At 43.6% G+C, this 26,679-nt stretch overlaps 1 protein-coding gene across 1 annotated transcript; it reads left to right on the top strand.

Moving 5' to 3' along the window:
• On the top strand, positions 1-26,534 carry LOC112234942 (solute carrier family 2, facilitated glucose transporter member 9-like). The gene is made up of 12 exons (XM_042303809.1): positions 1-103; positions 6,789-6,887; positions 10,164-10,324; positions 15,362-15,486; positions 16,306-16,451; positions 18,076-18,208; positions 18,455-18,642; positions 21,260-21,370; positions 22,000-22,101; positions 22,416-22,476; positions 23,977-24,104; positions 24,505-26,534. The coding sequence occupies exons 1-12, from the start codon at positions 59-61 to the stop codon at positions 24,754-24,756; spliced, it is 1,551 nt and encodes a 516-aa protein (XP_042159743.1). The 5' UTR covers positions 1-58; the 3' UTR covers positions 24,757-26,534.
• Positions 26,535-26,679: the final 145 nt, after the last annotated feature.

Genomic DNA, 26,679 nt, shown 5'->3' with positions numbered 1-26,679 from the left:
TCCTTTCTCTTAAAACCGCACCGCAAACCCGGGGGAGCATTTATTGATGAGTTCATAGATGGCAGAGGAAGTGTTATTAGCAGAAGATGGGAAATGTGTGGGGGTAAGTGTTGATTCTGTTTTAATAATTGGCTTATTGATTCCTCTAGATTTTTGATTATTTCATACAAAGACTGACTAGATTTTCTTTCAGCACTTTTCTAACAGTTGTGCCTTCTCGACAAGTATATCACTTTTTCCATTTTCATAAGGAATATGAGATACACTACACATTGGAGATCTAACTGGCTTTCAATATATTTTTGGCCCTTAAAAGCATGCTTGCCATTTCCCTTTTATGGCCATATATGGTAGGCTACAAATATGTCTTATATACAGTATGGCTTACTTTCAGATTTCTTTGAATGTATATTATGGCATGGCAACGTTGTTGGCCCATTGTAGTGGACTTCAAACCCTAGCCCAATACACATTACTGTGCATGTGTTGTAGCCTACAGTGCATTCTGCTCCGTGGTTTAAACCTCTCTGCATTCATCTCTCAGCCAGTGCTTTCAATTCTCTAAGGAATGCAGCTCATCTAGACCAGCTAAAGCATCCGAACATCTAAAGTGCTTCAACTTGAGCTTATAAGTGGCAACCTTTTCAACGTTTTACTCAGAAAAGGATACCTTGTAACTGGGACTTTTAATGGAAACAAATGTGTTTTTAAGATCGTCAAAGCCTCTTATGAACTTCAATACAAGCCACTGAATCCAGGCTTGTCAGAAGACTAGAGCGACCGATTGGATGTTATAATGCTGCATTGTCTCTCTTCGGCCATTTTCATGTGTGGTTGTCTGTTAGTCTCTCCCGCTGGCCCTTTTAAGAAGATTGAATTAGGTTCCTAAGCTAGCCATGCTCCACTATGCTTTTTATTGTTCACCCTAACTTCTCTGCCTGTTTGTTTTACGATGATCGCAAGATAGAGGAAGCCTCAAAACTACATGAGTGGGAGGCCCCAAAGTGTTTGAGTAATCCTTATAGGCCGTTTAGACAAGGACAGCTTTTGTTTTGGATTGAGCTCCATATCTCATCTATGTAAATACATTTACATCAGGATGTTTTGAGTCTATGAGCTCTATACGGAACTATAAAATGGCCCTGGGTACCTTTGTTTACACTCGTCTATTCATTGACCCAATAGAAATATTAGTACATCTTGAGCGTTTGTAGGCATGCTATAGGCTACTACTGTAAACCTGCTGTGGAGTTGTAGCCTATCATATCCAGATCATTATTTTAGCTCTTGGCCTTATGTATTCTTGTTGTACTCTGCCTCAACCATTCACCCCCATACCTACAGTCCACTCAACCATTCACCCCCATACCTACAGTCCACTCAACCATTCACCCCCATACCTACAGTCCACTCAACCATTCACCCCCATAACTACAGTCCACTCAACCATTCACCTCCATACAAACAGTCCACTCAACCATTCAACCCCATACCTACAGTCCACTCAACCATTCACCTCCATACAAACAGTCCACTCAACCATTCACCCCCATACCTACAGTCCACTCAACCATTCACCCCCATACCTAAAGTCCACTCAACCATTCACCCCCATACCTACAGTCCACTCAACCATTCACCCCCATACCTACAGACCACTCAACCATTCACCCCCATACCTACAGACCACTCAACCATTCACCCCCATACCTACAGTCCCCTCACCAGTCACCCCCATACCTACAGTCCACTCAACCATTCACCCCCATACCTACAGTCCCTCAACCATTCACCCCATACCCAGTCCCTCTACCAGTCACCCCCATACCTACAGTTCACTCAACCATTCACCCCCATACCTACAGTCCCCTCAACCATTCACCCCATACCTACAGTCCACTCAACCATTCACCCCATACCTACAGTCCACTCAACCATTCACCCCCATACCTACAGTCCACTCAACCATTCACCCCCATACCTACAGTCCACTCAACCAGTCACCCCCATACCTACAGTCCACTCAACCAGTCACCCCCATACCTACAGTCCACTCACCAGTCACCCCCATACCTACAGTCCCCTCAACCATTCACCCCCATACCTACAGTCCCCTCAACCATTCACCCCCATACCTACAGTCCCCTCAACCATTCACCCCCATACCTACAGTCCACTCAACCATTCACCCCCATACCTACAGTCCACTCAACCAGTCACCTCCATACCTACAGTCCACTCTACCATTCACCCCCATACCTACACCCCATTCACCCCTATACCTACAGTTCACTCAACCATTCACCCCCATACCTACAGTCCACTCAACCATTCACCCCCATACCTACAGTCCACTCAACCATTCACCCCCATACCTACAGTCCACTCAACCATTCACCCCCATACCTACAGTCCACTCAACCATTCACCCCCATACCTACAGTCCACTCAACCAGTCACCCCCATACCTACAGTCCACTCAACCAGTCACCCCCATACCTACAGTCCACTCAACCAGTCACCCCCATACCTACAGTTCCTCAACCAGTCACCCCCATACCTACAGTTCACTCAACCATTCACCCCCATACCTACAGTTCACTCAACCATTCACCCCCATACCTACAGTCCCCTCAACCATTCACCCCATACCTACAGTCCCCTCTACCAGTCACCCCCATACCTACAGTTCACTCAACCATTCACCCCCATACCTACAGTTCACTCAACCATTCACCCCCATACCTACAGTCCCCTCAACCATTCACCCCATACCTACAGTCCACTCTACCATTCACCCCCATACCTACAGTCCACTCAACCATTCACCCCCATACCTACAGTCCACTCAACCATTCACCCCCATACCTACAGTCCCCTCAACCATTCACCCCCATACCTACAGTCCACTCACCATTCACCCCCATACCTACAGTCCACTCACCATTCACCCCCACCTACAGTCCACTCAACCAGTCACCCCCACACCTACAGTCCACTCAACCAGTCACCCCCACACCTACAGTCCACTCAACCAGTCACCCCCATACCTACAGTTCACTCAACCAGTCACCCCCATACCTACAGTTCACTCAACCAGTCACCCCCATACCTACAGTTCACTCAACCAGTCACCCCCATACCTACAGTTCACTCAACCAGTCACCCCCATACCTACAGTCCACTCAACCACTCACCCCATACCTACAGTCCCCAACCATTCACCCCCATACCTACAGTCCACTCTACCAGTCACCCCCATACCTACAGTTCACTCAACCATTCACCCCCATACCTACAGTCCCCTCAACCATTCACCCCATACCTACAGTCCACTCTACCATTCACCCCCATACCTACAGTCCACTCAACCATTCACCCCCATACCTACAGTCCACTCAACCATTCACCCCCATACCTACAGTCCACTCAACCAGTCACCCCCATACCTACAGTCCACTCAACCAGTCACCCCCATACCTACAGTCCACTCAACCATTCACCCCCATACCTACAGTCCACTCAACCAGTCACCTCCATACCTACAGTCCACTCTACCATTCACCCCCATACCTACTCTCCACTCAACCATTCCATACCTACAGTTCACCAACCATTCACCCCCATACCTACAGTCCCCTCAACCATTCACCCCATACCTACAGTCCACTCTACCATTCACCCCCATACCACAGTCCACTCAACCATTCACCCCCATACCTACAGTCCACTCAACCATTCACCCCCATACCTACAGTCCACTCAACCAGTCACCCCCATACCTACAGTCCACTCAACCAGTCACCCCCATACCTACAGTCCACTCAACCATTCACCCCCATACCTACAGTCCACTCAACCAGTCACCTCCATACCTACAGTCCACTCTACCATTCACCCCCATACCTACACTCAACCATTCACCCCCATACCTACAGTTCACTCAACCATTCACCCCCATACCTACAGTCCACTCAACCATTCACCCCCATACCTACAGTCCACTCAACCATTCACCCCCATACCTACAGTCCACTCAACCAGTCACCCCCATACCTACAGTCCACTCAACCAGTCACCCCCATACCTACAGTCCACTCAACCAGTCACCCCCATACCTACAGTTCACTCAACCAGTCACCCCCATACCTACAGTTCACTCAACCAGTCACCCCCATACCTACAGTTCACTCAACCATTCACCCCCATACCTACAGTCCCCTCAACCAGTCACCCCCATACCTACAGTCCACTCAACCAGTCACCCCCATACCCACAGTCCACTCAACCATTCACCCCCATACCTACAGTCCACTCAACCAGTCACCCCCATACCTACAGTCCACTCAACCATTCACCCCCATACCTACAGTTCACTCAACCATTCACCCCCATACCTACAGTCCACTCAACCATTCACCCCCATACCTACAGTCCACTCAACCAGTCACCCCCATACCTACAGTCCACTCAACCAGTCACCCCCATACCTACAGTTCACTCAACCATTCACCCCCATACCTACAGTCCACTCAACCATTCACCCCCATACCTACAGTCCCCTCAACCATTCACCCCCATACCTACAGTCCCCTCAACCAGTCACCCCATACCTACAGTCCACCCCTAGGAATACAATTTGTAGTATTTTTAGTTTTAATTTTGTGTTGTTTCTCTGTAATACTACTAACCACCTAGATATGTTATGAAGTTGGCTTTAGCTAGCCCAGCTACAGTAGGTTCCCAGTCTCCCAACCTTATAGCTAGCTATCAAGAACCCATTACAAGCCATCAATCAAGTTAGTGTAGTTATCTTGTATGCTGGCACAACGATTCTGGTAGTTATTGGTCATAGTAGCCTACTCTGATTCTGTCCCACTCTGAGTAATAGAATAGAGTTTGGCCTTGTAAAATGGATTTTCTGTCAACTTTACATTTTAGATTACATTTTTTCAATTGAACTGTCAAGTTTGTCCCTAACCAATTCCAGATGTTTATAGTTTTTACAACTATCTGTAGTGTGATTAAAAAAAAACCCATTTCCTCAAGCCTTTTCTTGCTACACCAGGTTGGGGGAAAAACGAACACCTGAAACCGTGTACAGTAATTCTGTGTTTGGCAGGTGGTAGCTGAGTAGCTTCCAACTGATTCGAGGGTTGGACCAGTTCCAGCAGGCTGACTAACCAGGGCTGTATTCATTCAGGCACGCAACAGATGAATAATAAAAATGTTTTGCAACCGAAAAAGAAAACAAGTATTCTTATTGGACAAGTCCAGGTTGTCCCTCCCTTTTTCAATCTATTATCTTCTGTTTCGTGCCTAATGAACATGACCCAGGTCCGGCCAAGGTCCAGTACAGTACAGCTCTCCTTGTCCCAGACAGTATCCAACCCATACCCTATTTATGATGTATTAAATGCTTGTACATGCAAAATCATGTACTAATCTCATAATTCCATACTAATCCGGCTACCGATAGAAGAATTGAAATGAACCATTTCGGACTCTGACACCCTTATACACTATGCTGTCATTGTATAGTGACACTAATCTCGGCACCCAAATCTTGCATGCCAGCCAGCTACTCGATTTGTCACAAGTCTGTCACAAGGCTATAGCAACACATTTTGTGGCAGCAGTTGTGTTTGTTAAAGTAGCCTAGTAACAGTAAAAGTTGTATACTTCACTTAATAATTGCTTGCGTTGCAGAAATGTTTATCCAGAACTGATCTATGAAGTGTAACCTACAGTTTAATGCTCATAACATCAATAATACTATACTGTAAGTGTTGTAGTGTAGCTACATTCAGGTCAGCTTCCCTATGAAAACTGGTTCTGTACAGTACATCACAGAAAGCTGTTATGTTGACAGGTTGATTTTAAATCACCGTTAAGCATAATGAACTATGGTTATGTATATTTTCTATTGAAATGCCCAATGACCTGTTTCGTAGTATTTACAGTCACAGTTTGTACTGTTCTCTCCAACACTTAGGCCTACATCACACGACTCTATTAATGAAACGATCATAGATATATTGGTCAGAAATTGTGCTATCTAGAACCTAAAATGCTTATTCTGCTGTCCCCATTGGAGATCCCTTTGAAGAAAACCTTTTAGTTCCATGTAGAACCCTTTTGGGCTCCATGTAGGACCCTTTCCACAGAGGGGTCTACATGGAATCCAAAAGGGTTCTACCTGGAACCAAAAAGGGTTATCCTATTGGGACAGCCAAATAATCCTTTTGGATCCCTTTTTTCTAAGAGTGTATTTAGGACCCTGAGTTTTACCTGATAACCTGTAACTATGGCCCAGTTTTACCTCATAACCTGTAACTGGGGCCCAGTTTGACCTCATAACCTGTAACCGGGGCCCAGTTTGACCTCATAACCTGTAACCGGGGCACAGTTTGACCTCATAACCTGTAACCGGGGCACAGTTTGACCTCATAACCTGTAACCGGGGCACAGTTTGACCTCATAACCTGTAACCGGGGCACAGTTTTACCTTAGGCCCTGGTTATATGGGTTTTCCTGGTCAGTATATGTGCTCAGAAAAAAACCCTGGGCCCTGGTCATATTGTATGATACAATTATCCAAACGTTATCAGATGTCTTGAATGTTTCTCATCAGGTTTTGCAGTGTTCCTAGTTCCTACAAGTGTAGGATCTTAATTTGACCAGTTTCTCACAGCATGAAAATAATCCTGGAGCAACAGGATGATCAAATGAAGACCCTACACCTGTACAGCATCTCTTAATGTTGTGTCATCTTTTCCTTCCTCTAGTCTCTCACCAAGTCGCTGCTGGCCGTGGCTTTCCTGGCCTCGTTCGGTAGCTCCATGCTCTATGGCTACAACCTGGCCGTCGTCAACTCTCCTGCAGAGGTTGGAGGCACCACAGTAACATCTCTATGCAATAAGACACTGCAGGCCTACGTGCACTGAAATGGTTGTGGACAGGGACATATACAATTTCAGCCAACAGGAATAGGCCTATTATGAATATACAGACTCCATGACCGGGCCTATACTTTTTATAAGTACATATGTACTGCAGTTAGTGGAATATAACAGGAGCTACACAAACTAAGACACCATATGTATTGTATAGGTTTACCACCATGAGTATTCTGTTCACGCCATGTTACTACTCTCCTCGCATCTAGAGTCATGGGAGTAGTGTGAAATTGCTGATCTGGGATCATTTTTGCATTTCCCCCACTATTGGTTAACGTTTACATTAGGGGAGGGGAAGCTGATCCTACGTCTGTACCCAGGGGGGAAACTTCACCCGTGAGCCGAGCCATGAGTCTTGTTGCCTGATTTCCTGGTTGTGGTAGATTTGTGTTGACCCGGATGGTTGAACCGGTTCAGTGTGAACTGTGTCAATTCAGTCAGCCTCACATTAGACCGTGTTCTTTCCACAATGGGGAACGGTTGACGTTGTAAGGCCTGCTCCTGCAGAGCATTTCCATCTTGGATAGGGATCTTATAAGCTAAATTGATTTGTCTACGGGAGACAAAATGGTGTCATAAAAACATAACACGTAATGGCCATTGACGTACACTTCCATAGACAATATAGTCGCACATTTTTACAGCAATTATTGGTATCTGAAGTTGAATCAGCCCAGTGTCTCTGGGTTAGAGATGATGAGTATGCCGTGTCTCCCATTAGACAGCTCTTCAAGCGCTATGCTGTCAAAATGCGTCCGTTACCAAATATGGTGTTTCGCTGAGCAACTATTTTAATGTACTCCTGTTACGGCCAGTATGTTAGAAAAAAAAAGGTCTAAGTAAAAATGTGCAAGCAACATTTTCGGCTCCTCCAATGTATTCAGCTGACTTCTGCGTCGCATTAATGAGTGATTTAGATTGGAGGTGACGAATATGCATTTTTTTTGGTTGCTTGTACATGGGGGAAAAAATATGTTTTATTGTCACACACCAGGTAGGTGCAGGGAATCTTCTTCTTTTTTTTTACAGGGTCAGCCATAGTAGAGTTTCACCTGTCCGGCTTAGGCATTAGAACCAGTGACCTTTTGATTACTGGCCCAACGCTCGAACCACTAGGCTACCCACCGCTGGCTGCTTGCAGAGCTGACTAATGGGAGTTTGAATCGGAGCTTCCTGGGCGTTAAGGAAGAGACGCATCATACTCATCTCTAACCCACAGACACTGGGGCAAATCAGGCCATACATGACGCATTGTTGCATGGTGAAATGAGTGAAAATGGTACCACCTCCCTGTCTCATGGATACCTGATGTTACTGTTCTTGTGGTTGTTGTTGTAGTTGATGATGGTGATGATGATGAAGATGATGGGGATGATGAGGACAGGGTTGTTTTCTTTAGTGATATTGCAATGTTTTTAATTTCAATCCCATTGTCAAATCTGTCCACGCCCTCTTCTTACAACCATTTTAGGAATGTTTATCGATTACATCTCTGTCACACAATCCCTTGCTCCAATTGTTGGTTCCCTCCTTTTATTGTCCTGGCTTCAAATTCCCCAGTGGACATACAGTATAATTAGAACTCCAAAACACAACCTAGTCTTTCACATCTGGAAAATCAAGCCGAAGAACTGCCTGACACTTCACCAACAAATTGGTGGCAATATTTTGGCATTAATGTGGAAGTCACGTGGGGAATCAGGACCATCAATGACCCTCCTTCCTGCCAAATGGGTTGTCACGAGACTGCATTGTCTATTCACAGACCTGGGTTCAAATCCGATTTTAAATCTTTCAAATACTTTGCCCGCTTGTTTTAGTCCACCCGGATTGTCAGATGATTGAGTTTAGCACTTTTGTAACTATCCTATTGGCTCCATTGTGCCAGGCAAGCTCAATCAAGCCCAGCTTACATGTTTGAAATGATTTCCAATAGTATTTGGACCCAGGTCTGTCTGTTCCACTGAGAGAGTTGTATTCTGCTGCTCTGTTTCTGCTAAGGCTAGAGCGAGGCAGAGAGAACATGAATGAATTACATCATAGTACCACCACGCTGATTCAGAGACAATAACGTCATTAGAGAAGGAGAGAGGCCAGTATTAGAAAAAGAGGACAGGAAAGGAGGTGCATAGCCAGGCGTACAGTGCATTCGGAAAGTATTCAGACCCCTTGGCTTTTTCCACATTTTGTTACATTACAGCCTTGTTCTAAAATGGATTAAATAAATACAAATTCTCAATCAATCTACACACAATACCCCAATCATGACAAAGCAAAAACTGTTTTTTTAGAAATGTATTAAAAAATTTAAAAAAAAACAGGAATACCTTATTTACATAAGTATTCAGACACTTTACTCATTACTTTGTTGAAGCACCTTTGGCAGCGATTACACCCTCAAGTATTTTGGGGTGCTGTATCATAACAAAATGTGGAAAAAGTGAAGGGGTCTGAATACTTTCCGAATGCACTGTATGTGCCTGCACTGAAATTGAGTGAAAATAGATTTTCCTTCACAATCTCTCTTAAAAGGGAACGAAAACACAGCAGACAAACGTAACGATGCCAAAAGACACACATGTAAATAGTTAGAAAATAAAGGCCTGGGTATTGTCTGTTGATCCCATCACTTCTAGACTCTATTGTCTTGATATGACTTCCTTATCTACATTCTACCCTTTCGCCTTCCTAAGTACATAGAAGCTGTTTTTCAGTCTATCTCAAGGCCATCAGACTCCTAAACAGCAATCACTAACTCAGAGAGGCTGCTGCCTACATTTTAATAAATGGATCACTAGTTACTTTAAACAATGTCACTCTAAATAATGCCACTTTAATAATGTTTACATATCTTACATTACTCATAGCACATGTATATACTGTATTTGATAACCATCTACTGCACCTTGCCTATGCTGCTTGGCCATCACTCATTCATATACTTATATGTACATATTGTCATTCACCCGTTTAGATTTGTGTGCATTAGGTTGTTGTTGGGGAATTGTTAGATGACTTGTTAGATATTACTGCACTGTCGGAACTAGAAGCACAAGCATCTCGCGACACTCGCATTAACATCTGCTAACCATGTGTATGTGACCAATAAAATTTGATAAAGCAGCTTTACTAGCAATTTCTTCTGACTTGACATGGTATCTATGGTATGTTTGACTCTTCCTCCCTCTCTTCCTCCTCTCCCAGTACATCAAGGCATTCTATAACCAGACGATGGTAGCAAGGAACGGGACGGGTCTGGACGACAAGACTCTTACGTTGTTCTACTCTGTCACCGTGTCTGTGTTTGCCATCGGGGGCATGGTGGGCAGCCTCATGGTGGGCATACTAGTCACCAGATTTGGAAGGTAAGACAGCTCCAAGTCTTAGACTTGCCCCTCCAGCCATAATTGACATACGCCACTGACATAATGTCATTGACATAATAAAAAGCATGAGCTGGCGCACACCCAGAGAAAATGATTTAGTGTAGAGGTTCTGACTAACAGAGAATAAACTATAAAACTGTAAGTTATGAAAACAGAGTTGAACAGTCCATATGTATAACATCCCAGTCATTTATTTGGTAAAAAAAAACCCACCAATGATGATCACTTTGCCTTCTTCAGGGTAATGTCATGAATTCTTGAACCAGGTTATGTAGACTAACAGTGCAATTGCGTGGTCACAATGTTGAGGCTAGCTTACGCAATATTTCCCTTGCTCAGGATTACAGTCAAAAACTCCCACCTTCATCTTCTTCCATACTGGGTATGTGGATTTATGTAGCCCTCTCTCTCTCTCTCTCTGTGTGGGCTAAGACCTGTTTCCATAAACTACACAGAGACCTGCACAGATATCTTCCATAATGGCTCATAGTCCTAGACTGCCAAGGAGTCAGAGACCCCATCTGGTCTACATAGAACTCCACTGAGACATCCTTCCCGATCTCCACTCAAACTTCCTGTTTACCCAGATCAAGTGATCGCTTATGCTTGGTTAATACCAAATCCTCATCGTCTAAACTATGGGTCAAGTTACCACCTTCTGCATTCTCGGATGTGTCATGGTGTATTAGGAATATGGCTCCCACAATAAGACAGCTCAGACCAATCAGCACTCCTGTAAAGCCCCACCCTTTCCCGGAGAACATATCATCAGCTAGAGGCCATTCCATACTTTCACTTCTATGAACGCACACAGGGAGGATAGGGCGGGGTCAGGGAATCTTTGTTAGAGAGGTAACCCCTATTGTTCCGAATAATTTCTAGGCAAGGGTTCAGTGTCAGGCCCCTTCTGTCTCCACCACACAACTGTGATTAATGTGCACTGTCCCTTTAAAATGAAATTAACTCAACCTGCAATCCCCTTTACCGACCTGACATGGTTCCACGAAATGCAAACAGATTATAATGTTAGAATATTGCACTTTCTGTTCCAATTCAGTGGTGTTACCTAAACTATCAAACCAAGAATCAATAACCAGAAACTATCCCATAATCTTTACGATTCAACTATTCAGACCTCTCTCCTGTCTCGCTACCACTATCCTCTGCCCCTGAATCTAGTCACGCCTCCGCTTCCTCCTCTGACTCTGCTTCTTTTGTCCCTTCTATCTTTCTTATTACGACAGTCACTGTGATTGTGTCCTACTTTCTTGCAGTGCCTGCATGGTGCCTCACAATCCCGAGCAAAGTGACCCGACTTGTTACAAGTAAAACATCGTTCATGATCTCTATCTCTGTCCTTATCTCCTCTTCTGTTAGCCTTCCATCCCTTTCTGTCAGAGCCCTTACTGGCTATCTCACCCAGAGTGGCCATCAAGTATTCTGCCCCTTTCAGCTTCTTCTTAGTCTCCTCGCTTTTACCGTGCTGTTCATAATGAATTGCATATCTTTTTACTTCCCCCAGTTCTGCTAGTCCCCACCCCACCAAGGTTCTCTTTGTGGTACTGCTAATCTCGGGGCACATTCCGCTGAGGAAAGCTTTCTTCAGCTGCTGGTGATATGCAGTGTTAAAACCATCTGCTATGGGGGGCTCTGTTAAACCACTGTCGGCATTAAACACATCCTTCAGCCTCTCTAAGTACTGACTGATGGTTTCACCATCTCCCTGCCTGCATTCAGAAACCTTCGAGAAGTCTGCGTGTCGGTGATAATAATCCCTCAAATTATTATACAATTCTGTCATTTTAACAACGTAATCACCCTCTGCCGCCCATGGCACTGTAATTATGTTGTTATGCACCCATTGCCCTCGTACAGCTGCCCAGTCCTTCTCCACCAGCTGCTGTACCGCTCTCTCCATTTCTCCTGTGTTTAACTTGAAGCTGGCTGTCAAATCTTCTAGATCCCTTCTAAATCCTTCCATGCCTGTTTTAGGGTGTACCATTCCTTCCACCGCTCTTTCTGCATCCCTATGTGTCCATGCCCTATACACTTCTAAAATAGGTTCCTGTCCTGCGTCCCCAGCCCGTGGGTTGGGCACGGCAATTAGAGGATACTAACTAGCCTCCTTTTCATCTTCGTCATCCAGCCACTCTGCTACTCCTCTCCTCACTGGGCTCTGGTTATGCGACTTCAGCCTTCTGAGTGGTAAAGCCCTGTCTCTACCTCTTTCCCCCTTGTTCATCCTACGTCCTCGTTCGGTTAAATCTTTCATGACCTTCCCTATGGTAGCTAGCCCTATCCTATCCTCATCCGTCTCTACCCCTCCCTCTGCTCCAGGAGGTTCCCCATATGGGGGTGGTGGGACGGGAAGCACTGGCTGCCGTCTCCTCACCACCACGGTCTCATCATCAGGATTCTCTCTCCACGCCTGGTCTATCCGGGTGGGTTATAATTTAGGCTTATGAGGGACCTCCAGAGGAGCCGTGGGAGTTATTGCTCTCTGTTGCTGGCAACTTACACCTTCCCTCTTTTTCTTTTCTCCCTCAGCTCTCTTCCTCGCCTCGGCTAACCATACCCTTGCTGTGTCTAGCCCCTCTGCCCGTTGTTTATCTGCCTTGTCTCCACAAACCCTATTTATTTGTTTAATCATTGATTCCAGTTTTTCTATATTTAAACGTCCGTCAAATTCGTACTTACTCCTCCCTGTCGGGCCAAAATAGGTGTTCCTCTTATCTTTTCCCTGCATATATTTCTCATCTCCCATTAATTCCGGGACGTCCTTTTGAGGATTTACTGCCCATTGTTAGTAACCCTTGTAGTTCCTATATCTATTCTCAACATCTGTGTGTGTATTTCTATGATCTAAGTATGTGCTTTTTCCCGTTATCCAGTTACTATAGTTGTTATTCCTGCACAATCTATGTGTGTCTCTTTTCGTGGGATAGTCAGACCCATTTTGCGCGCCTCCGGTAGTTCTTGCCTCTCTCCCTGCTAATATCCTTTAGATCAATTACTGTTAGATCGGCTAATGTATATTGGCCAAGTTAACGGTTAGGTCTCAACATAGATAGTTTAGTGCAGATACCTTCGTGCCATTACGGATCTGTGTTTTTCCTCTCTTGAAACTTTATCTATAGAGGTGTCGATCGCACATTATGTCTCACCCGTATTACAACCTTTTAGCTATTCTCCAGGGGTCTCTAGTCAGCAGCCTATTTGTCTATTGATGCTTGTTCTTTTGACGTTAATATCTCGTATCTCCCTCCGCTATATTAGGCTTCCCTTCTTCGTTGGATAATCAGACCTAGATGTGCGTAGATCTGACTCTCACCTTTCTGCTAATATACTCCAGATCAATTTCTGTTCGATCTTAGTATGTTAGACCGGCTAATGTATCTTAACCAATTTAGCGGTTAGATCTCAACATTAGATAGTTTATTGGCCACAGATACTCTGGGTCATTACGGACCCCCTTCTCCTGCTGCCTAGGTGGCTCTACACCCAATTCCCATTTTCCAATTGCCTAGAATACTACCTACAGTATATCAGGGTTCTTTACACAAAATTCAAAAAATAGGTCACCATGTAAGAATTCCCTGTGGGATTTTTAAAATCAACACCTAAACTACACAAAAACAATCAAATATATTTCTGAATGTAGCCCGATCGTCAATTCCCCATAATTCATGAATAAAGATTTACTGACCTTCTCATAGACCGGGAAAAGCAATGTAGGTTAGATTCCGTCACCGTCTCTGCCGACCTTAGATATATACCGGCCTGTTATAGAACCCCAATGTCAAGGGACAGGTCTTTAATTTACGGGTCAATGACCCGCCCGTGCACGGTTTTCGGCGCACGGTTTTCGGTGTAGTACCTTCGGACTGCAGGGCAGGGACAGATATTGGAATCTGGCTCTCGAAGGACCAATTGTTAAGAGAATTATGTTCTCCATGTTCATAAACCAATTCAATCAAACTACTCAGTCTGCTAGATCAGGATTTGTAAGATACTGATTGAAAGGAAGCAGACAGAGGCCCAGCTAAAATAGTTATTCACGGGAACGTTCTGGTCTGTTGTACAAAACAATTCATTTTATACTGGCTACTCACGCACACACATTCACACAAACATACGGGCACACATTCACACTAACGTTAGCACACAATGTCCTGCTACCCAGCCGACAAAGATTGGGGGATTCCGTGAGACTTACTCCTCATCCTCCCTCAAGATAGGGAGACCGAGACCCTGGGAAGTACTCTCAGTGGCCCCAGCCAAGGTCGGCGCGAATCTTGCTCAGACAGTCGGTTTTTAAGATACTATTATAGACATATTGTACAGACTAGACATATTGTACAAACTATGGTTATACATGATTCTAACCAATTTCATATGATTATATGGCTTCAGGGTAGATATGGCTTCAGGGTGGAATATTCTAGTCATTCATATAAATTCCATCAACACAAAGGTCCTTCCACCAAGTATTTTCTCAGGGGGATGGAGACTTATCAATTTATGATATTTAATATTTTCCTAATTTGGAAAATTTTCTATAACTTTCTCTGACTTTTAAAATGTGGAATAAGTTGTTTAGATGTGTATGGAAGAAAAAATAATTTAATCCCTTTTTAGATGTCATTTTAAGGCAGCAAAATGTGGAAAAAGTTCAAGGTGTGAATCTTTGCTGCATCAAAGAAAATGCCAAGGGGTTTGAGATCCTCGACTGAGAACTGGATTTTGATTAAGATTTTTGCGAAAATGGGGAAAGGAAAAGAGAAGTCAATGGAAAACTGGTCAAACATCTAAAACTATTGATTTACTCTGTGGAAAATGATATATGTTGGAAATCATTCAGACATTTATGCATACTTAGGCTACATCTCTTCGTGTTACGAAAGTCTTACATTTAAATTCGGTGTTTGAGAATATTGGACTTCCAGTATGTAGAAGCCAATGGTTTGTTTAAGGTTTGTAGAAGGTTTCTCAGGCTGACTGTTCTGCTGTCTACAGGAAAGGCACCCTGGTGAGAATCACATGTCTGGTGTTTATAGGTGGAGCCTTCATGGGCTTCAGCAGGACCTTCGGCTCTCCAGAGATGATCATTGTTGGACGCTTCATCACAGGGGTACACTCAGGTAATGCAGTAACAGATAATAAATCAAATCAAACCGAGAATAATACCATTATGTCCTACCATCCTTAACATGTTGAGTAAGGATTAGGAAACACTATTTGAGTGGGTAATCATAAGGCATTCATAGCACATACTGTACGTAACTTGACACCTGACGCAAGTACTCCATCTCTCTCGGTCTCTCTCTCTACCGCACCTGCTGTCTCAACCTCTGAATGCTCGGCTATGAAAATCCAACTGACATTTACTCCTGTTGTGCTGATCTGTTGCACCCTCTATAACCACTGTGATTATTATCTGAACCTGGTGGTCATCTATGAACGTTTGAACATCTTGAAGAACAATCTGGCCGTAATGGCCATGTATTCTTATAATCTCCATCCGGCACAGCCAGAAGAGGACTGGCCACCCCTCAGAGACTGATTCCTCTCTAGGTTTCTTCCTAGGTTCCTGCATTTCTAGGGAGTTTTTCCTAGCCACGGTGCTTCTACATCTGCATTGCTTGGTTTTTGGAGTTTTAGGCTTGGTTTCTGCTGATGTGAAGGGCTTTAAATAAACACATTTGATGTATGCATTTCTGTGTGTTGTGTTTTACTTATCTGAATGAATCAGGTCTTCTTTCTGTTGCTCTACAACACATTATCAGCTCTTATCAGCAACAATGCTAGCTGTAAGGTTAACTGCTAATGCTGAATCTGATCTGTGTGATGTACATATCCCCCTCCCTCCAGGTATCTCTCTGAGTGTGGTACCTATGTACCTGGGGGTGATAGCACCGAAGAACCTCTATGACCTCTCACCTCTGTTCCCCTCCCACCAGGTATCTCTCTGAGTGTGGTGCCAATGTATCTTGGGGAGATAGCACCTAAGAACCTGCGAGGCTTCCTGGGCCTCGTGCCTAGCATCTTTATCTGTCTAGGAGTCTTCATCGCTCAGATCCTGGGGCTACATGAACTACTGGGAAAGGTGCAGTAAAATATTATCCTTAATATCTTAGTTCATAGTTGAGCTTCTTTGTTGGTCTTTTCTTTGGCGTAAATAGATAAAGAACTTTTGGTGAGGTAAAGACAAATGAAACGTAACCTTTTAGACTCTGACGGCATTTTCTGGTGGCATTTTCTAAACCCCGCATAATATTGTACACTACGCTCATAAAGTCTATTTCGGTTTCCAAACTATAAGTCCTACAAACACATGCTTGGTACTGTTACAAAGGTAAGAACTGTGGGATTCTGATAAAGGTGAAGAATGTGACTAAAACAGAGCCTGAGATGCAGCAGGCCTAAAACCCTTGAAATGTACAGATTTTTGTTGTTGTTGTTTATTTCTTCACGGAGGGGGGGATGGGGAATAAGACCTTTTTAAAGTCTAGGTTTGAAATAAAATATGTCACCAATTACTATTCCCCCCAAAATATGTATATATTTTAAGTAATGGTGGCACTCTAAACATGCACACATTTCCATAGGAAAACAGCCATTTTAAAAGCGTAGGGCTTATGCAAAGTTCCATGCCTTAATTTTTCGTATTACAAGAATTATATGCATAGAAAGAGAAAGATGAAGTCTCTACCTATCCATTGACGTAAATATATCCTCTGTCTGATTCCTAGTTCGTCCACTAGATACGAGAACACATGACGTCTCATGGCCACATGAAACCAGTTGCGTCTGGTTAGGGTAGCGAGTCACTGTTCCAAAATGGTTGAACGGATTTTCAAATCTGACATCAAAAATAAGATGCAAACAAGTGAAGAAACGTCTAACTTATTATCCCATTCACTTGTCCTATTGTAAATGAGTGAGAGTTTAAGGATGCATGTGGAGGATGCATACAAGGTAATGTGGATGGAGAAAGATATTCCTTGCTTTACATTGACCATCAGGGTGTACCCTTTCCATGCATACTAAATGTTCGCACTTTTGATGACTTGACCTACATTGCATACTCTATGAATATATCCATGATATATGGCCTTTATGGTGGGGCGGTGGTGGGGGGGGAGAGATTCTTATGACATTGCCAGCAGTAATATTTTAATTCAATTTCCAAAAAGGCAATGTCTATGTCTTTCAAATGATATGTCACTCTATTTTCTGGCCTATTTATTTATAAATAAATGTGGGGGGGAGTACCCCCCCCAAACTTTCCAGGCCCTATACCGGGCCCAAATCAACCGCTCAGAGTTTGACAGAATAAACTCACCCTGTAACGTGCTGGTAAAGCCTAGACATTGGAGGTATTTTAAAAGTACACTGCAATGAGAGAAGAGTATGTGACATTCATTTTATTTCAGACCTTTCTTTGGAGAAATGCTATCCTCCCCTCAAGGCGGAACTATCAAGGAATGTGATCTGAATATATTTGCAGTGTGTCCCAGTTCTACAGTAATCAGATCAGTCAGTAGTATCGACCCACGTGGTAGACTCATCTTTTGCGATCATCTCCATTCAGCACACTATTTGGCTGCTTTTTATACGAGAGAGTTTCTACCTTCTTTCAAACGTTGTCATATAATTGTTTTAATGATATCAAACTCATATTGACCTCTTGCTGACCCTATATCCTTTGGCCTCTAACCCCTCAACAGGAAGAGCACTGGCCCCTCTTCCTGTCTCTGGTGGTGATCCCCACAATGTTCCAGCTGATGCTGTTGCCATGGTTCCCAGAGAGCCCGCGGTACCTGCTCATAGAGAAGAGAAATGTCCACGCCACCATCACAGGTGAGGAGGCGCCGTCCATTAGGAGGATATAGTTGATAGTTCTTTATTTATTTTCTTGGCATATAGAGTAGACTGTAAAATACCTTAAAGACCTGAATTGCTATTGTAAGGAGTATTATTTTGGGGTGGGAAAGCTGTGACCACAGACCAATACAACAAAGACTAGTATTTCAATACTGTCCATACTGTATACAACCCTAGCTGTGCCGTACTCACCAGTCTAGTAAAGTGAAATTCCCTCCCCAGCTCTGAAGTGGTACCGCTCCAAAGTGAACATCCAGGCAGAGATCGAGGAGATGCAGGAGGAGCAGCGGTCCATGTCCTCGGTCCAGACCGTGTCGGTCTTCGGTCTGCTGAAGGACCGGAGTGTCCGCTGGCAGGTCATCACTATAGTGGTGGTCAATATCGGCATGCAGCTGTCCGGTATCGACGCGGTGGGTGTGTGTGTGTGTATATGTCCATACATTCCTGCATACATGCAGGAGAGTGTGTGTCCCTGTGTGTGTGGATACACTATATGCCCCTATCACCACCACCACTATATATTACAGCCTCACTTAGAACCACTGGTGCTGAGTGACAAAGCAGGGGCACGCCTCATTACTGTACAATACACCTAGACACATACACACACACACACACACACTGGTCCTCATTACTGTACAATACACCTAGACACACACACACACTGGTCCTCATTACTGTACAATACAATACACCCTAGACACACACACACACACACACACACACACTGGTCCTCATTACTGTACAATACACCCTAGACACACACACACACACACAGGTCCTCATTACTGTACAATACGCCCTAGACACACACACACAGGTCCTCATTACTGTACAATACACCCTAGACACACACACACAGGTCCTCATTACTGTACAATACACCTAGACACACACACACACTGGTCCTCATTACTGTACAATACAATACACCCTAGACACACATACACTGGTCCTCATTACTGTACAATACAATACACCCTAGACACACACACACACACGGTCCTCATTACTGTACAATACACCCTAGACACACACACACACACACACACACACACACACACACACACACACACACACACACACACACACACACACACACACACACAGGTCCTCATTGCTGTACAATACACCCTAGACACACACACACAGGTCCTCATTACTGTACAATACACCCTAGACACACACACACAGGTCCTCATTACTGTACAATACACCCTAGACACACACACACTGGTCCTCATTACTGTACAATACAATACACCCTAGACACACACACACACAGGTCCTCATTACTGTACAATACACCCTAGACAGACACACACACACACAGGTCCTCATTACTGTACAATACACCCTAGACACACACACACACACACACACACACACACACACACACACACACACACACTGGTCCTCTTTACTGTACAATACACCCTAGACACACACACACACACACACACACACACACACACACACAGGTCCTCATTATTGTACAATACACCCTAGACACACACTGGTCCTCAATACTGTACAATACACCCTAGACATACACACACACACAGGTCCTCATTACTGTACAATACACCCTAGACAGACACACACACACACACACACACACACACACACACACACACACACACACACACACAGGTCCTCATTACTGTACAATACACCCTAGACACACACACACACACACACACACACACTGGTCCTCTTTACTGTACAATACACCCTAGACACACACACACACACACACACACACAGGTCCTCATTATTGTACAATACACCCTAGACACACACTGGTCCTAATACTGTACAATACACCCTAGACATACACACACACAGGTCCTCATTACTGTACAATACACCCTAGACACACACACACACACAGGTTCTCATTACTGTACAATACACCCTAGACACACACACACACACACACACTGATCCTCATTACTGTACAATACACCCTAGACAGACACACACACACACACACTGATCCTCATTACTGTACAATACACCCTAAACACACACACACACTGGTCCTCGTTACTGTACAATACACCCTAGACACACACACACACTGGTCCTCATTACTGTACAATACACCCTAGACACACACACACACACACACACACACGTCCTTATTTCATAGTCTAAATGGATCCCCACACACACTGGTCCTAGTGACATGGGCTCTTGGCCCTTCAGCACCATGTGGATAAGCACTCGTGTACATGGTCTCATGCTGGTCCCCATTTCACAGCACTGCCATGCTATACTGCTTTCTACTGTCGCAGCTGCTCCAGACACGGAGCACAACAGCTCTAATGTGATATCAAAGAATCCCAATGTCCACCTTTTAGAATTCCGATGAGGTCTTTGCAACCCATTTCCTGCTTGGTAATACTAGATTCTAGAAGTCCAATCAGAATTCTACACAGGGACGGGCAAATACCATGTGTGGATGTGACATATTTCCATGAGTGTGTGGAAATATTCATGTATGTGTATGGATGGTTACTGAAACCAACTATATGTGTCCATTTCATCTACTTTTCCTGATCTTGTCCGTATTAGAGGATGTGTGTTGTAGTGAAGTATGACGAATGAGATAATGACATTCATTCATTTCACTGGGAAAACTATAAGCCAATGTTGACATGCTGGACCACAACATTTATTAAATGTATCTGATTTGACAGATGGGATTTAGGATGGTTGTGACAGCAATTATGATGAATCAGCCATGAGTAATAAGAGCTTTAAAAATGACCGTTAGCTGAATGTTGCATATTTGTTTAGCCAGGTTAAAACAGACGGCCATATTTAATATGTACACTCAGTTACTAATGTTGGTGTTGATGATGACGATGATGATGTGAGCGCTGTACAGCCCAGAACACTGAACAACGGAGTATTCAAAGAACAATGCAACAGATGTAGCCCTACAATATGTGTATTCAACAATGTACATGTTCACTGCTCACAGTTCAGCTACTGATCTACAACTCTCTCTCTCTTCAGATCTGGTTCTATACCAACGCCATCTTTGAGAACGCAGGTATCCCAGTCCCTCAGATCCAGTACACCACGGTTGGAACCGGAGCCATCGAGGTTATCGCTGGATGCGTAGGGGTAAGCAAGCTGTCATTGGATTACTGTGTGAGCACAACATCTGAGCATGCTAGCTTAGCCTGGTTCACCAGACTGAAAGCTGCTCTCATAGGTGAGTGAAGCATTCAGTCTGGTTTAACCAGGCTAACATTAGCTAGCCTACTCTAGTCTGAGGTGTTATTATTATTGTCTGGTAGCTGGTGGTATACTCACTTCAACATTCCTTTTGGACAAGCCTGTACTTTAGCTATAAGGCCCTCGGGAACTGTTAAGCATATATCCACTGAGATACTATAGTCAAACCACAGCTATATTATGTATAGTAAATTATGTATACATTCTATACAGTATGGCTCTGGTTCAGACTGTGTCTGTCCCAAATGGCACACTATTCCCTATATATCCCCCTTTGGGTCCTGGTCAAAAGTAGTGTACTACAAAGGGAATAGGGTGTCATTTGGGGTGCATCCCATGGCTACAGTTTCTAAAGAGACATATAGGTCAGTGGACATACTACTGGGTGCTGAGCTATTCCAAGAAACACAGTCTCTGGGTAGCAGTTTGGCATTTTTCCCATGCAGAAGCGTAGCATTGACATGTTAAGCCGTTGGCCAATAGAAATAACTTGTTCTCCTTTGTCCCGCCTCCAGTGCTTCACCATTGAACGGCTGGGCAGAAGACCTCTGATGATTGGTGGATTCACCTTCATGGGAATTTGCTGTGCAGGGATCACACTCTCCCTCATGTTCCAGGTACGTTCTCCTACCCATCAATCTTCCCCTATAGACACAGGTCTAGGATCAGTTCACCAGAACTGGAATTCTGCATTTTCTGTGAAAAGTGAAAATCTGATTTCAGGTCAGTTTATAGAAGAACAATGCCATCTTCTTTACTATTAGTCTGAATCGTGCAGACTCTCTTTGTTGATAGTTACTGTCTCCGTGTCTTTGACTCTCTTTAATGAGTACAATCAGTAACCAGTCAGTCTATTATTATTTGTAATGTGATGACTGTCCTATGGTCTCTGATATTGACTGTCCTATGCTTCCATTCGCTGCCCATTAAGTCCCACTACATCAGTGTTGCCTGTGTGGTGGGGATCATCGCTGGCTTCTGTATAGGACCAGGTAAGACATCTACCCTGGTGGTCTGCTACTCTAAGAAGTACATTTAAGTTATTTAGCAGATGCTGTGATCCAGAGAAACTATGGTTAAGTGTCTTTCTCAAGGGCACATCAACAGATTTCTCACCAAGTTGGCTCAGGGATTTGAACCAGAAACATTTCAGTTGCTGACCCAATACTCTTAACCTCCAGGATACCTATAGCACTCTGAACTTTCCACTTTATCCAATAGACACAGCCAGTTATTTTCTAACTAGGAAACACTGCTCTCTGGTGGTGGAATGTAGAAGTGCTCTAGGAAAGGCAGCCTCACTGTTTACCCAACATAAATAGCTACTCTATTTTATTTCATTAATCCACTAAATGAGGAAATCATAATTGCCACGGTAACAGGAACATCCATTCTTACACCCATTTGTTTGGGGCTCGTCGGCTGAACGCAACAGTTTATTAGAATGTTGATGGTGGCTATAAGCCTGATGAATTAGACCAACACCAGTTTAAATGTAATCCGTCAAGCAGCCAAAATCCATACATCAAGCTCAGATGAGGTTTTTCTGTTTGCCGCAATTAGATTTTCAATGGCTCATTGTTCATAATGAATATTTTGGTGTGTGTGATGAATATGCCTCCTTGAGACAAACTTGCATAAACAATGTGAATGAGCTTATAGTACTGCAGAAGTAGACAAATTGCAGAGCCCTACTTATTGACTATATTATCAAGCCTTCTCCCCATGTCATTATCATGCTCAAATAATGAGGACTTAACTTCACACGTTCATCATTAGGCTTTTACTAATGCACTATTCCTCATTCATAATATCTCTCATTTCTAACCATGATGAATGAGATATTATGGAGCAATGAAACCGTCTATAGATTCTACATATTATAGAGTTAACATATTGAGATACAGATGTAGGACCTTAATTTGAACCCTCTTTTGTTGCTGAGAAATTTCAGATGAGCTTCGTGACATGGTTATATTAACAATATTGTACTTTTCATGTAGCCTACTTTTGGCCAGCTAATAGCCTAACCACCAATCAAAGCAATATAGTGGACTGAATGTTCAAATCCTGTTGCTGCAGGATTATTTGGCTGTGACAATACGGATCAAATTAAGATCATACATCTGTCTTACACCGAGGGAATATAATGGTGGTTTCAATCCTCAATGTACTATCCTTACTCTAAAGTCTTGCTGTTATCAATATCAGTGGTTTGGTAGTTTGCCCAACTTCACATGTGACTATAACTAGTAGCCCATGATGTGATTCTATCATGGCTTGAAAAGTATACTTTTGTAGACTATGGCTGTGTTCTGATATTCGTTCCACGAATTGTTCTTTTGGCCAATCACATCAGATCTTTTCACATCAGATCTTTTTCAGAGTTGATCTGATTGGTCAAAAGACCTGTTTGTGGACAAATGATCCGAGTTGGGTTTGCCTGTCTAAATGCAGCCCATGTGTCTCATTGTGTCTCTGTCCCTGTGTAGCTGGAGTGCCCTTCCTGATTACAGCAGAGCTGTTTAAACAGTCCCATCGTCCGGCTGCCTACACCGTGGCTGGATGCCTCAACTGGCTGTCCAACTTCACCATCGGCTTTGTCTTCCCCTTCCTACAGGTCAGAACTACTGGCCTATAATTACTCCTGTACACACGTTTCACCACTGCATGTTGGCATTGTAGTCGTGCCTTTTTCACGACAGCTCTCGATCCAGCTCCCTATTCCCTCCAACTCCACTCCAACTCATCTGTAGTAGTAAAACAGTCACATAGTAGTAGTATACTAGCAGTATAGTAGTAGGAAAGTAGCAGTATAGTAGTAGTCTAGCAGTAGTATACTAGTAGTATAGCAGTAGTAGTAGTAGTAGTAGTATAGCAGTAGTCCATTAGCAAATAGTAGCAAATGTTTGAATTAAATGAGTGTCATTGTCTGAAGATCCAATTCACATCGTGTTCTGTTACTGTTCCCTCTAATAATCAATTCAATTCATTCAACAAACAACTCTTCCCCCCCCCAGATGTCGGCAGGGGCCTACTGCTACCTGGTGTTCTTTGGCGTGTGCACAGCAGTGGCGGCCTACGTCTTCTTCATCGTCCCCGAGACCAAGAACAAGACATTTGTGGAGATCAGCCAGATGTTCGCGGCCAGGAACGGCATGCTGGAGGAGGAGAGCAGCGAACTGGGCGTCTTTAACAGCCTCAAACTCGCCAAGATGAACGGCTATGGTGCCGTCGACCTGGAGTACGAAGTGATAGAGAATAAGAAGTAGAGAAGGGGAAAGGGGGAGGGAGAGAGAGACGTCAGTAGTCTTAAAGTGTCTCTTCATCTGTACTGATCTGAAAACACCCCACTGGACACAGACGTCAGTAGTCTTAAAGTGTCTCTTCATCTGTACTGATCTGAAAACACCCCACTGGACACAGACGTCAGTAGTCTTAAAGTGTCTCTTCATCTGTACTGATCTGAAAACACCCCACTGGACACAGACGTCAGTAGTCTTAAAGTGTCTCTTCATCTGTACTGATCTGAAAACACCCCACTGGACACAGACGTCAGTATTCTTAAAGTGTCTCTTCATCTGTACTGATCTGAAAACACCCCACTGGACACAGACGTCAGTAGTCTTAAAGTGTCTCTTCATCTGTACTGATCTGAAAACACCCCACTGGGCACAGACGTCAGTAGTCTTAAAGTGTCTCTTCATCTGTACTGATCTGAAAACACCCCACTGGACACAGACGTCAGTAGTCTTAAAGTGTCTCTTCATCTGTACTGATCTGAAAACACCCCACTGGGCACAGACGTCAGTTAAACGTCTATTTTTGATTTCCATTTGGTTGAGTCGTCAACTAACGTGAAGACAATGTGAAATCAACATAAAATGTCACCATGATATTGGCTTTAGGTTCAAAGTTAGTTGAAAAAAAGCCAAAATTCCCTTTTTGCAAATCGAAATCGTTTCCCACATTGATTCAACGTCATCACACTGAATATATTTGTTGAAATGATGTGGAAACAACGTTGATTCAACCAGTTTTTGCCCAGTGGGACAGAGTAGGTTAAAGCAATGTGGTGGACTTGGTGGACTTTGCTTTCCCCTGCCCAGTTAGTGCAGACAACGGAAAAATTTGTTCAGTATTTCATTTCGTTCTTCTTCTGAATCTGTGTTCATGTGTTACAGACTCCTGTGTCAGTCTACAAAACCTCTGATGTAAGAACTCTAGGATAGTGTCTGTGGTGGTGTTTTAATGTTTTCTCAATGGGCGTATAAGTTGAATTGTGTCCATATCTATGGAAAGTGAAAACATTTTCAGACAGAAATCTATCTCCATACCGTTCCAAAATGTAACATTTAATGTCACCAGTTGTACAGTAACCTACATTGACTCTATGTGCTGTTTGGAAGTCAGCGCATCTACAACCATCGGGTTTCACTCTCCTCTCGGTTATATGTGCCTCTCTCTCCGTGAATCACGCTGAGTCTTCTTTTCTCAATCTGGCTGAAAACCTTTTCCGACAATGTAGAGTACAGAGGGAATGTATTTATTTAATGACACAGCAACAGTATCATGATATGAATGCAGTATCTGACTTGACCGTTTTCCTGATCACTGGTTTTGACAGAAAATGAGGTCAGAACACGTCACATGAATGGTATAGTTTTAGGAACCCTTTCGGGTGTTTATAATGCCTTAATAACATATCCATAGCACATTATAAGGTGCTATGATCGCGTATAAGGCTTCATAAGAAGGTGCTCCAAGTGTTAGTGTCTTTGATCATGTTTACCTTGCTTAGCTGAAGAGAGAACCAATAACTTGAGTTTGCTTGTTTATGTTTTTTTCCTTCTCTCTTTTGCGTAAGAGTTTGTAAATGTGGCTACTGTAGTAGTCATTCCATATTCCGAGGCAAGATAAGTTATATATCATACGTTATATCGTACATGTTAAACAGATGTGCACAAGAAAGTGTGTAGGAGGATATATACAGTATACACTGAGTGTACAAAACATGAGGAACACCTTCCTAATATTGAGTTGCACCCCCTTTTGCCATCAGAACAGCCTCATAGTTGGGGCATGGACTCTACAAGGTGTCGAAAGCGTTCCACATGGATGCTGGCCCCTGTTGATCTAATGCTTCCCACAGTTGTGTCAAGTTGTCTGGATGTCCTTTGGGTGGTGGACCATTG

This window comes from Oncorhynchus tshawytscha, linkage group LG02 (assembly GCF_018296145.1).
Source record: "Oncorhynchus tshawytscha isolate Ot180627B linkage group LG02, Otsh_v2.0, whole genome shotgun sequence".
Lineage (NCBI taxonomy): Eukaryota > Metazoa > Chordata > Actinopteri > Salmoniformes > Salmonidae > Oncorhynchus > Oncorhynchus tshawytscha.
The sequence above is the reverse complement of the archived record's forward strand: the minus strand, read 5'-3'. Positions and strand labels throughout refer to the sequence as shown.